This window comes from Paramisgurnus dabryanus, chromosome 6 (genome assembly GCF_030506205.2).
Source record: "Paramisgurnus dabryanus chromosome 6, PD_genome_1.1, whole genome shotgun sequence".
NCBI lineage: Eukaryota > Metazoa > Chordata > Actinopteri > Cypriniformes > Cobitidae > Paramisgurnus > Paramisgurnus dabryanus.
The window spans coordinates 31,667,171-31,681,568 of NC_133342.1; the positions used below are offsets into that span (position 1 = coordinate 31,667,171).

A 14,398-nucleotide genomic window follows, 5' to 3' on the forward strand; every position below is an offset into this window, starting at 1 on the left:
TGACGCACTCACTCAACACTAAAAACACTGAAGTTTTGATCAGGCTCTGAATCTGATCTCTTACAAAAGTTCTTCACTAAAATGGACTGATCTCCGCTTTTAGCTAAAAAATCTGAGAGGTGACAAGAGAACAATGAAGGTAGGATGAAACGTTTTTTTGTTTGTTGTTGTTTGAAAGCGGATGGTTTGTTCTTTCATTTGATATTTTATGTTTATTTAAAGAAGATACTTTTTCTGTAAGGGATTAAACTAAAACTGGGTGGCAACTTAAAAAAAAAAAAAACGCTGATGGGGAAAGAGTTAAGCATGCTTCCAAGCATATTTGATCATCACTTCAACAGTTGCACAATATAAATGTTAATGTATAAATTAGATGAATGGTGATTTATAAAATAAACACCACAGTCTTAAATCATATTTTCATTGTGTCTTTGCTGCGTCTGTGTTGGTTGGGAACTGCGCTCTGTTTCAGTCACACTTGATTCTGAGGAACTACTTTGTTTGGCGGAAGAGTAATATTTGTACTTATATAATTACAGCTTATTTGTGTTTTATTTTATAAAATCCCGCTAACGTTATGCATATGAAGTAACCGTTTTATAAAAGCAATAACCCCCGCGAAGCAGTGGGGTTACAGTGCATTTTAGAAAAGCTAAGGGGGTTTTAGGCCTCCGCTTCGCGTCGTGTCTAACAACGCCCCTTAGCTGTTATAAAATGCACTGGTAACCCACTGCTACTTGGGGCTTATTGCTTTTTTGCACCCTTTACTTTAGAATTTAGACCAGGTTTTAGTTTCAGTTTCAGTTTTAATAGCAAAATAGCAACGTGCCAACAATGCATCTGAACACACCTAGTTTTCAGAACAGAATTCCCATGGGCGCAAAATTGGGCACTTCTGTTGTGCATTGCACTGCATTCCGCCAGGTGTATGATAAACGCGCTGTATAAATAATCTGACTTTAAACGATATTGAATTTAAATTCAATTTTGATTGCAGACTGCAAATCTGAGCAGAATCTGTGACAATGTTGATGTGGTACATATTATATGATGTGATGCTCTAACAGCTTACTTGTTGAGTTAATTGAGAAGTTAAATCAATAGTCTAATAATCACCACAATAATCACAATGTTTAAGGATGACAGCATACATGAAGGCTAGATGTTTTTTCTCTATAGATTTCTTTACAGAACAGTGGTTTTAAGTTGTTAAAGAACGTGACAAACCCGTAATAGCATCACTTCCATCTTTACTTGTGCTAATTCGATTGCAGCCCCGCATGCAGCTAGACTGATGTTTCGTTTGGTCTTACTAGTTTTCCTTTTATAAAGTGAAATGCCATCTGGTCTCATTTTAAACCATCTGTAACATTGCAGCTCTTCCTTATTTCCTCTGCAGTTAAGTTAAATTTTGCCTGTTCTGCTAATTCAAAGTGATGGACCCAAAGGAAATCAAATTACATAAAACAAATTATTTGTTGAATCCGGTGCTGTATGTGGCCACAGTCTTAGTTTGGTTTTTATACAGCTGTCTTTAGCAGCACACATATATAGACGGTTTCAGTGGCAACAACATATAACAAGCTAAATACAGTAAATAACAACTAAATTAGTTCAAATAATAGCTAAAACGTATCAACCATTACACTGAGCTAACGGTATTGTGTACAATTCAGCAACAAATCGTCAGATCCTTAAATTCTTGCCTGGCTGCCAAATCTGCCCAGCGGTGATCCGTGCTCGCTGTCTTCCCTCATGTTTTGAAATGTTTTTATTTTTCACAAGGTATTTGTTCAAGAGGTCAGTTTAGTCACTAGCCATACCGATAAACATGCACGTCGAAAGTTAACTTCGGGCCAGTCACGTTACCACGGCAACATGGGCGCATCCAATAAAATCGTCTATATCTCAGTTTTCTGAATTATTTTTCTTAATTTACATTAGGTGATGCTGTTTATACACACATTTGACAGACTTGCTTTACTTTCAGGGTCTGCATTTTAATTTGTTTGTGTATAACCTAAGACTTGAACCCATGACCTTGGCATCGTTATGCCATGCTTTGACAACTAAGCCACAGGTGCCCAATGCAAAATCAATATAATAAAAAAACGCTTTGAATTTCCACACAACCCTGTGTTCAAGGATGTATGTTTATAGCTCAGAACAGTTTTGTATAATATATTCTCTTTTATCTGGCCCCTTTTCCCTCCTACTGTTACCTTGTACACATCATGTACTACCAGTAAACTGATGTAATACCTTTGAAAGTGGTGTGGATAGAAGGGATATATAGCAGTTTCAGACCTTATTTCTATTCTTTATGGTGCAGGCTGTAAAGCGATCTGTTTTATTAAAACAAGCATACCTATTACTCACCATGGTCCCACTAATTCCTGACATCTCCATCTACCATATGAAAACTAGGATCTTTGCATTTAAATAAGCATTTTATAATTTTGTTTGAAACATCATAGCGGCGTTTTTTGTAATTTGTGTGTTAATGTGTCAGGTGCATATACTGTAGGTGTTTTTTGAATGTTATCTTTTCGTTTTCTACAAACACCATGTTGTTGTCTGATCCTACAGGGAGGCATGATTGCTCTGCTGCTGTCCATCCTGTGTTTGGTATTGATCCTGTACATCCGCAGACGCTGGTGTAAGCGCCGCCGGGTTCCCCAGCCGCAGAAGAGCGCCAGCGCCGAGGCGGCCAACGAGATCCACTACATCCCGTCCGTTCTGATGGGTGGCCAGGCGAGGGAAAGTTTGAGGAATTCGCGCGGACAGGGCCACAACTCCAGCGGCACACTCAGCATCCGCGAGACGCCCATTCTGGATGGCTATGAGTATGACATCACAGACCTGCGACATCACCTCCAGCGTGAGTGTATGAACGGAGGCGAGGACTTTACCAGTCAGGTGACTCGTACCCTTGACTCGCTTCAAGGGTGCAATGAAAAAGCCGGCATGGATCTCACCCCAGGTGTGTGAGCTCACCGCATACTACAGTAAATATGTAGGCTGCTGCGGGATAGCTATAAAATGATAAGTTAATCAATGTGTCTCATTCACTAATAAATATATTTAAAGCTCACATAACACACGCTGTTTCTGCATATCTGATGTTAATCTGGAGTACCTGTAGAATAGTTTACATCCTTCATGTCTCCGAAAAGTCTTTAGTTTTATCAGATTTATAAAAAGATAGATCAGCTTTACCGATTCTTACCGATATTGTACGAAAACACTTTAACAACACTGTTTAACTTATGATTCACTACATGTTCATGTCGTTTTCATTATAAGCACTTACATGCCGATTTCCAACATAACACAGAAGTCTTACTTACCGCATGCAACTCATGACCCGGTTGAGACTTTTTAATGAAATCCAGTGTTAAACAAGCATACACCAAACTATATCCATTGTTTCCATAAGGCTGGCTTTCTTCTCTTTACATTCAAAAAACACAATTCTTCTTTTGTGCCATTGTTGAGTCTTAATATAAAACAAAGTTGTCAAGTTATGCCTGTGACTTCTAATATCATTTGGTTCTGGCTCTCCCGCTGATTGTCATGTGGGCGTGGTTTTCCGGGGGATAAATAAATGATTCGTATGGCTTACCCATGATACGTCAGCTGGACCCGTATTCAAAAAAAAAAAACTTTCCAAACTTGAAACAACCCTGGCGATGTGCATTCGGCACAGAAATACTCCGTAATACATCCAACAGCTTTTTTGACACTTTGCCTACGTTTAGCATGAAGAAACAACTCTTAAACTGTGTTGATAAGTCAGAATGCATGAAGTGTTCTTCTTTGAGCACAATTTTCACAATACAGCAAAAGTGTGTTGTTACTAATTTGCATAATATTTACCCAAACCATGTCCATATAAGGATTTCCTGCACAACCTGTCCTGTACGGCCATTCATCACTTTCTGTAGAAATGTAATGGTATGTGCACACAAAACAGCAAAGGGACGCATTGCATTACCCGCTCTAAATTACTTGTGCAAGTCCTCCATTTCCTTATACAGCCAGACGTGTCAAACCGGACGTGTCAATGAGCTCTTTTCTGATTGGCTTGCATGTCAACGCATCATGCAAATGTTTTTTTACTTGTGCAGAAGACACGATTGAGACTAATATTCCTTATTTACAGTAATCAAGTCACCCAATTCGCACCATTTACATCGTCCGGCTCGAATTCGAGTTAATTTGCGTCTTTATATTGACTTTGTATCTAATTGTGCAAATAATTACATTCACTTTTGGTGTGCCTACACCAGTAAACTTCTGCCTGAGAGCATGCACAAAACTTTTGGTAAATCCAAATGTGCCATTCTCAATAAGAGTTAAAACACTACACTACACCTTTAATCTAGGCCTTAGTAACACATAATTGACTACATTTTTAATAAATACAAAGCTAAAATCAAGCTAAATAATTTTTATGAAGTACAGCAATACTTTAAGGATAATTAACTTCAACAATTTTCATTATGGGGCGGTTTCCCGAACAGGGATTAAACTAATCCTAGACTAAAATAAATGTAAGAGCTCTTCAAAAAAAAAAAAAAAAAAACTTGCACTGACATATCTTAAAATACATGTTGTTTGCCTCATAATGCACACAAGTGATGTTTTTAGTAAGGCATGGTTGTTAAAACTAGTTATATTTTCTAATTAAACTAAGGCCTAGTCCTGACTTAAGCAAATCTCTGTCTGGGAAACCACCCATATGTGATATAAGCAATATTGTTTGTATATTTTTTATATATTAAAATAATATCTACAATGATAATAAGTAATATTAAGAATACTTTTTAAGTGCAAAGTTTGTTACGAATGATGATTTTAGTGTGAATACTCAGCTTATATGGACCAATTTGTGTGTACACCCAGTTAATGAGTGAGATCCAATAACCTTAAACTTTTTAATAACATGCTTTAATCCTTTACCAAATTAATTCACACCCCTAATTCAGCTTTTAGATTCAGCCTAATTTCTGAAGCGCGTAAACAACTCGGGCAATGAATTCATAATTGAATGCACATGATCAAAGAATGTGTTTTTCATGTATAATCTTTCGAATAACACCACAGGAAGTGTAGTTTTCCATGTATAATCCTTTGAACATCTTTTTGGGGTTTTGCATACAGTATGTTTATGTGATGCAATACCAAACCTGTCCTTACATTCTGGAGCCTGTATGAGATTTATATTGGATATGGTAAACATATTGCTAGCCTTAAAATTGAACTGCTTGATTTTCTCACTCACACAGCTTCAAAATGATGAGATTCACATGACTCGACCTGACTAGAGTGCCCATGTCCACTGGACAAATGGATCTTGAAATAGTCTCCCTCTTATTAGAAGTGAAATTGTCTTGAATAGTTACCCACTAAAAGGCTTTGCAGGAGGGGAACGATTTCATGCTGTCACACTCATTTGGCTAATACAATAAAAACCCTGCAGTGTCAGTCGTTTTTTTTTTTTTTTGGTGTTGTGCAATTTACTCATTATAAGGGAGGAGGTACAGGATAAGGATAACTACGGGGAATGGCAATGTTGTGTAATGGTGAATGACAAAATGTCATATTCTGAGTCACTGGCCTGTGAAGGCTCTCAATTGCTTCCTCCCTGAAAATACTTCACAGAGGCCTCTTAGACGCGTCCTTCTGAATGATAAGGGTTTACATAAAGTGTTTCTCTATGTATGTGGGCTGTTATTTGCTGACCATCTACCCATACCTAACCCATCACTTTATCCCTAATTGTAACCTTTTCACCATCAGGAAACGACAGTACAAAATTGTCCCTAATGAGCAAGTACAAGGATAACATCATAGCCACGAGTCCCATTGACAGTAATCACCAGCAAAACACACTCTTCCCACATAACACCTCCACCAGTCAGCGCAAGCGTCTGTCCGGCAAAACACACGGTGAGTCTGGATGTCCTCTTTCACCCACGGTGATACATTTCATATACAGTCTGTGTCTGATCGCATATACATGTCTGTTTACATCACACAGTGTCTTGGTCTGTGTTTTGAACTTCAGATCTGATTTGATATTCTTGCCTTTAAAAACCCAGCTTACATATATATATATACAGACAACATAAGTAGCAAAATACAGAGGCTATGAATAAACTTTACAAGTGAGTGTATTAATAATGTAACGTATAGAACATTACACGAGACTTCGTAAAAGCACAGATTTAACTCTTTCCCTGCCATTGATGAGTTAACTCGTCAATTAAGAAAAAAACACTTCCCTGCTAATGACAAGTTTTTCTGGCAATCCGTAATTCCGCTATTATCCACCAGGTGGTATTCACCATTACTTACCTAACTTATAAAATCCGAAAGTATGCCCTTAGGGAAAATAGTTCAAACTCTGTGTATGTTTCGATCATCACTCTGAATCTGATCTCTATCAAAAGTCCTTCACAAAAATGCAATTATCTCAGCTTTTTGCTTAATATTTGAGAGGTGATAAAAAGACAACAAATAAAGGTAAGATGAAGTTATTTTTTTTTTAAAGCAGAGAATCTGTTCTTTTATTTAATATAGTGTATGTTTATATATTTAAAGAAGAACATTGTCTGGAAGGCATTCAACTTTTGTGAAATTCATAAAAAATGCTGCCGCTGATTGACAACTTTTTTTTTAACGCTGTAATAATGTGTATTTGAAAAAAACAATTTACAAACAACGTTCTCCTAGACAAAGAATATGACATGCAACTACCTCACACAAAAGAAGTTTCTTATGAACTGTATTTTGTATTACAAAAAAAAAAAACAATTGCAGTATCAAAAAAAAAAAACAATTAACAAATTCTTATACGATTTATCTATAAGATTCTTATGCTGCATTTACACCAACCGCGGTAAGGGCGTGAAGCGCGAGTGATTTCAATGTTAAGTCAATGTGAAGACGCGTTGACGCGCGTCAGGAGGTCCCGCGGCGCGGAAGAGGCGTTCGGCGTGGTGCGGAAGACGCGTTTCCGCCTCTTTCGCGCGTGAAGCTCGGGCGAAAGGCGCGAATTGAGCGTTGTGCACGGTACGCGCGGTAAGCGCAAATTGTGCTTTTTGTGCATCTTGCGGTTCACGCGAATTTGCGGCTGACGCCCGAGTTGAAAAATTTGAACTTTGGCGGAATTTCGCGCCGCGTTAACCAATCAGGAGCCTGCTTGCTGCTGTGGTGGCAGCCCCGCCCGGAGTCACTCACTCAAGCAGTCACTGGAAGCTATATGACACAAGTTGTTATTTCTATAGTGGAGACAGGAATAAAAAGGACCTCGCTTGGAAGAGTGTCAGTAAGGACTTTGGGCAACTTGGTAAGTTGTAATACACGCTTCACTTTTGAGTCACGTGACGTTTATCTACCCGCGCCGTTTATTTTTCCCCATAGTAAGGTTACCCAATACAAAACTGGTAACTCTCTTGATAAATGCACAAGTAACATCAGTCATCTTGCAAACAGACACTCGCACAGCAGTTGCCCCTCCCACAAGAAGCGGATTTTGCTTCGGACGCGCGTCAAATGCTTGCTTTTTCCGCGCGTCTACTCCGCTCTACACGCGCGAATGCATCCAAATTGTTCAAGCGGCAAACCACGCGCGGTAGATGCGTTTGGTGTAAACTCAGCATTATAAGATTTGTTCTTGTTCAAACCACCAAATGAATAATTTAAAGAATAATGTGTGCGTGTGTGGGTGTGTTTGAGTTGGTATATGTGGTCTACGGGTAATTGTGTATAATGACATGTTTATTACGCTATAATACTTCCTGTGTCCCTGTAAAGTAAATGGCCTTAAACATATTAAATGGTAGGTGTGACTGTTGGGATTAGGGACTTTGGTAGGTTAGGGGAAAAGAATATACAGTTTGTACAATATAAAATACATTTCATCTATGGAATTGTCCTTGTAAACCACATATGCCTGTGTGTGTGTGTGTGTGTGTGTGTGTGTGTGTGTGTGTGTGTGTGTGTGTGTGTGTGTGTGTGTGTGTGTGTGTGTGTGCGTGTGCGTGTGCGTGTGCGTGTGCGTGTGCGTGTGTGTGTGTGTGCAGTACTGTATATTATATTAACATCTCTTAATTCTCTACTAGATTCATGTAATCTCTTTCTTTAGATTTCTTTACAAGTTAATTTCCTACCCTATTCAGTTGTCTACCTTTGAACAATCAAGTGCAGATTCAAACATCTCTTTTTTATTTTACGCTCAGAGAAGAAATATCTGATGTGCAATGCATTTTCTTTTGAGAAGGAATCTACTTTTCTAGCTGGACAAATATTTAATTATCTGCTCGTGTTTGTACGTTTCATGCTGCAGTCCAAGAAATATGCGGCCTCTCCCTGACCTTCACAGCAGCCTATTTCATACCAGAGGCGCTCGCAATGTCCAAAAATTTATGTGCGGGAATGAAATAAACAAAGGGCTGAGAGATTAAACGGTGTGGTTTCAGTGATAAAATCTTTGTGATCAAATAATGAAGTTGAGTTTCAAAGTGGATCCCTGTTAACAAAACCAAAGAGTGCTGCATGTACAAATTATTGTCAAGAAATTAACTGTAAGACAATCTAGACATAGTGGGCACTATTTTAATTATCTAAGCGCATGATCTGAAAAGAATTGCGCAGATGCACTTAGGACATGTCCGAATCCACTTTTGCCAGCTTAACGAGGAAAAAAAAACGGTCGGAATGCCAGGCGGCAAGATATATATATATATAAAAAAACATATTGCTCTGTAATTTATGAAGCCCTCAAGGGGACATGGAGCAAAAATTAAATAAAGTTTAGTTTCATGTGCTCACGTGAAACTTTCATGTGCTCACGTGAAACTTTCATGTGCTCACGTGAAACCTTCATGTGCAGATTTTTTATTTATTTTAGTTTTGCGTGCTCGCGTGAAACTATCGCGCGCGCACGTGAAACTTTCGCTTTTAGTTTCACGTGCGCACGCGATGGTTTCACGCGAGCACGCGATAGTTTCACGCGAAACTAAACTTTAAAAAAATTCTACACATGAAGGTTTTGCGTAAGCACATGAAAGTTTCACGTGAGCACATAAAACTAAACTTTTTTTTTTCCAATTTTTTTAACTCCAATGTCACCTTAGGGGCTCGGTAGTAATTCATATAATGCAAGTCAACGGTTTTTACCACTTAACTCTTTCCCCGCCATTGACGAGATATCTCGTCAATTAAGAGAAAACGCTTCCCCGCCAATGACGAGATTTTCTGTCTTTCCGCAATACCGCTATTAATACCTTCCGCAACTTTTTAAAACCGGAAGTATTGCCCTATGGCAAGCTGCTGCATGTCCGTGTCTGTTTTAAAGATCGCTCTGAATGAGATCTCTATGAAAAGTCCGTCACAAAAATGGAATTATTTTTGCTTTTTGCTCAAAATATGGTGTTTTTGCAAAAACCTACCCATATTCAAAAGCTGATTGCAAAAGAACCACTAAAGGTAGGATGAAACGTTTTTTTTTGTTTGAAAGCAGAGGGTCTGTTCTTTCATTTGGTATATTGTATGTTTATTTATTTAAAGAAAAACATTTTCTGGAAGGCATTAAACTTTTGTGAAAATCTTGAAAAACGCTGGCGCTGGCTGGCAACTTTTTTTAAAAACGCTGGCGGTGAAAGAGTTAAAGAGTTTACATTTACATTTTACATTTAGCAGACGCTTTTTTCCAAAGCGACTTACAAGTGAGGTAAACAATAGAAGCAATTATAGCAACACAGAACAGCAATACATAAGTGCACTGAAAATAGTCTCATCAATAGCCAGGGGCTTGTTAGTATATATATATATATATATATATATATATATATTTTTTTTTAAGATAAGTAGAGATCAACAGAACGGTAAAAACGGTAAAGAGAACAGATATATTCATTACAAAAGCAGATATTGATGTCTTGTAAAGCAAATCAATTGTTTTTTGCAAGAAATTGAGCTTTACAACAGTATTAGCGTTAATGTAAAGCAGGAGTGTCAAACTCAATTTCTGGATTGATGGTGTCTCCGCAGAGTTTGTATCCAGCCCAAATCAAACACACATGATGCAGCTAATCAATGTCTTTAGGATTACTATACATTTCTAATAAGGTGTAGGAAACCACCCTCCGGGAACTTAAGCGCAATCTTCTTCTTGAAGTGTTTGGTGGTGTTGCTGGCTTTAAAATCTCTTTCTGCCAACTATAAAATAGCAACTTTCCATAGTTTTCATATGAATCTCGTCCTGTTTGTTTGTCCCTAAACACGTGCAGACAGAGTGAGATTGTCAAAGTTTATTTTCACATCAATTGTGACTTTGTTCCCTTTGAAAAATATGTCTCTCTCTTCTCTAATAAACCCCGCGTGACTCCACAGACCGCAGAGATCTCCAAGCGTTCTGTTGAATTTGAGGGCTGCTGACGGCTATGTTTAGACTCCGTTCACGTCGCCCGCGGAGACCGAGTGTGAACGCACACGTTCCCTCAGTCACACCTGACTCTCTCACCTCATCTATTTATACCCCTCATTTTCATTAGACAAATTAAAACTGTTGCTTCTGCCATTTGACGTTTTCACCCTTCTCCAGATCAATGGTATTGGTGTAAGGGCTTGTTCTTCACCTTTTTGGTGTGAGATCATCGTGGTGCCACAGTTTGATTCCAGGACCTTTCTGATCTTGAATGCAGCATAAAATACCTTTTGTGGAGGCACGTACACCTGCGCTGCATGCTGAGCACCTGCCGGTGCTCCGTGTTGAATATTTAAAGGAGCTCATCTTTATTCCCCTCCATGGAGCTTTGCACCTTTGGCCTCCGCCTAATTGCGGAGTCTAAAGCACACAGTGCTCACCTGCTCTGTGAGGTTTACACCTAATTCCTTTGAAGGTGCTTCTTTTGTTCCCATTTGTTACAAAGACTAAAAGAGACATTGCTGCTTTTTGTACATTTCAAGTCATTTCAAATTGTGTTTGGACTTGAGTGTTAAATTTAAGCTCTTGTTTACAATTTACTTTTCATGGTCAACTTGCGTGTTTTAAGAGACATTTTTTGTAGGGAAAACAATATACAGTGTTATAACAATGCATTCTCCAACAAAATATGTAAGACTTGCACAATGCTTTGCTTTTGAAAGAATTTAAACATTTTCCACTTTTTCCTATTTAATAAAAACAAACACAAGTCAGAAATGAAATGTTTATAATTGATTAGTAATTGATATGATTATTTATAATCAAGCTCATAATTTTGGTTTCAGTTTCTTCAGTTTCTTCCAATGCACATTGAAAAAGGTTAAATTATGCTTAAAATGATAATTCACCCAAAAATTAAAATCTGTCATGATTTTTTCACTATATGTTACAAACTCATGAACACAATATATTTTGAGCAATGTTTGTAACCAAACTGTTTATGAGCCCCATTCACTTCCATACTATTCTTTTTTTCCTATTTAAGGCTCATGATCGGGTTGTAAACAAGTACACTTACAAAGGTGTGTAACAACATGAGAGTGAGAAAATCATGACAGATTTTTTTTTTTTGGTGAACTGTCATTTTAAAGAATGATCTCTTGACATAAATGAAATATAATATACATAGCTATATTATTAGTGGATTGTAAAGACCTTACATAATTAAATGTATTGTTTTTATTACCTTAGAATGAGCCACAGCGGTTCTCCTTACATGGACATCGGCATCGTTTTTACATTAAAGGGATAGTTCGGCCAAAAATGATATTAAACTCATGATTTACTCACCCCCAAGCTGTCCGAGTTGCATATGTCCATCGTTTTTCAGACAAACACATTTTCGGATATTTTAGAAAATGTTTTAGATCTTTCAGTTGATTAAATGTGAAGTTATGGGGTCCACGACCTTCAAGTCCAAAAAAAGTGCGTCCACCCTTCACAAAATAAATCCAAACGGCTCCAGGATGATAAACAAAGGTCTTCTGAGGGTAATCCGCGCGGTGTTGTTGTAGAAATATCCATATATAAAACTTTATTAACGAAAATAAATACCTTCCGGTAGCGCCGCCATCTTAGTCGCGTCCGCATTCAGGATGAGATCTTACGCAGCTTACGGAGGCTACTCTGCTGCTGCTCTGTGCCCTCCGAATTTGTCATACGTCACTAAGAAAAGTGCGTACACTACGCTAATATTCTCTCCTGAATACAGAGGAGTCTAAGATGGCGGCGCTACCGAAAGGTATTTATTTACGTTAATAAAGTTTTAAATATGGATATTTCTACAACAACACCGCGCGGATTACCCTCAGAAGACCTTTGTTTATCATCCTGGAGCCGTTTGGATTTATTTTGCGAAGGGTGGACGCACTTTTTTTGGACTTGAAGGTCGTGGACTATGGGTGGACCCCGTAACTTCACATTTAATCAACTGAAAGATCTAAAACATTTTCTAAAATATCCAAAAATGTGTTTGTCTGAAAAAACGATGGACATGTGCTACTCGGACAGCTTGGGGGTGAGTAAATCCAACCCAGTCTCCTGAGGATGCGTATAAATAGCACAAAGTGTAAAACTCGTGCAATACATAGGCCAAATTCCACTTTGGCGTGCATATGATACGCAAGTCCTTCCCATTCACTTAAACGGTGCATCTTTTTTTGGCGTTTTATTTATTGGTTTCTCAATTTTTTTCTGTTTTTTAAACCATTTTCGCTTGGGTTTAGGGTTAGATTTTAGATTTTCTTAATGATGTTATTTAATATACACGTTTCTCCATGTTTTTGTCCAAATTTAAGCCATGGTCGCTTGGAGTTGGGGTTAGAGTTGGGGTTTGGGTTAGGATGTCATTTTTATATAACAAAAAGTTGTTCTAACCCTAAACCCAAGCGAAAATGGTAAAAAAAGCAAAAAAATTGAGAAACCAATATATAAAACGACAAAAAAAGATGCACCGTTTAAGTGAATGGGAAGGACTTGCGTATCATATGCACGCCAAAGTGGAATTTGGCGTATGTATTGCACGAGTTTTAAACTTCGTGCTATTTATATGCATTTTCAGGAGACTGGGCTGGTAAATCATGGATTTAATATATTTTTTGGCCGAACTATCCCTTTAACCCCAAACTATTCTACAGAGCGTGTTTATTCCCTACATTATCTCAGATCATGACATGTTTGTCCTGTGGTAGTTTCCTTAGCTTCTCATTGCATTTCGAATTTGAGGTTGGTTGCAATGGAGGTTAGATTCCGCTAAAAATATACTGTACCTTTAATGCATTCATTTAAAGTGGCTTCTAATTCGAGGGTGCACGCTGCAAAGCTCGTAAAAAATTTATTTAGCCTGTCATGTGTATGGTTCGTCATGTCAAAATATGTTTTCGGCGTGTCATGTGAACCTATGTGCATCACATGGCATACATACTTCAAAGGAGTTTATAATAAAATACATGCTCACGTTTGCCAGATACTCCCTTAATCTCATGTTTAATCAGAGTTTAGTGTTAACTTAATGTCTTGCGAATAGTTGAGATTCTCTTTTATCATAAATCCTTTTGATGCCTTTGCAGCAGGAACGTATTTTGACAAGACACGTGATGAACATAGGTTCACACCCCTCAAAAGAGAAGTCACTGGGCGGCCACCACTGATAATTGATAAGACTGTGATACTTGCATGTTTGCTCTTAGAAAAAATGTGTCCTTTTAAATTAGATTAAGTAAGGGATAATGTAGAGGCAGCCGGTAGTTATCGGGAAATAAGCCCCGACAGTGTGATCAGGACCCGACGCGAAGCGGAGGGTCTTGTATCACACTGAAGGGGCTTATTTCCCGATAACTACCGGCTGCCTCTACATTATCCCGCTTATTACACGGATGCATGAAATGATCGTAATACCCTATTAAGATCCTCTGCTTCATACTTGTCTGTCTCCATTTTGTTCTTTTTAACCAGTCTTTGAGAAGTTTTAATGCCCATTCTGTATTTTTTTGTGTGTTGGCTTCGTAGCTGTCATGCTCTATTTTGTCAAGTTCAGTCTCAGTAAGCTCTCTGTGTCTTGTCGTGGTTGTCCAGTGTTTGTCACAAGATGGCGCCAAACAGTAATCTTTATTGATCTTTATTGGCGCGGAGCGATTTTACTCGTACAAGTAGTACCGGCTATGCGTTATTACTTTGGAGCGGTTATTATTTGAAAAGAACGAACCTGCAAATGTCTCAACTGACCAATCAGAATCAAGCATTCCAGAGAGCCGTGTAATAATTTAGATTATGTAGCCTGGTCTAATATGTTGGCTCCAGAACAAAGTGGTCTTTTGAAATAAGATAAAATGATTCAAGGATGGGTGGAGATTTACAGGTATATAGGCAGTCATCTGTTTTGACACTTGCCTTTGTATTTGA

General features: G+C 38.2%; 1 protein-coding gene across 4 annotated transcripts in view; it reads left to right on the forward strand.

Moving 5' to 3' along the window:
• The window catches only part of astn1 (astrotactin 1), a 354,343-nt gene that overhangs the window by 102,591 nt on the left and 237,354 nt on the right, over positions 1–14,398 (forward strand). For 3 of the 4 annotated variants that reach the window (XM_065276608.2, XM_065276609.2, XM_065276611.2), the window contains exons 3-4: positions 2,590–2,983; positions 5,806–5,955. In XM_065276608.2, coding sequence (XP_065132680.1) covers positions 2,590–2,983; positions 5,806–5,955 — 544 coding nt within the window. The remainder of the gene's footprint in view (positions 1–2,589; positions 2,984–5,805; positions 5,956–14,398) is intronic. The other variant, XM_065276610.2, reaches the window with a different exon arrangement.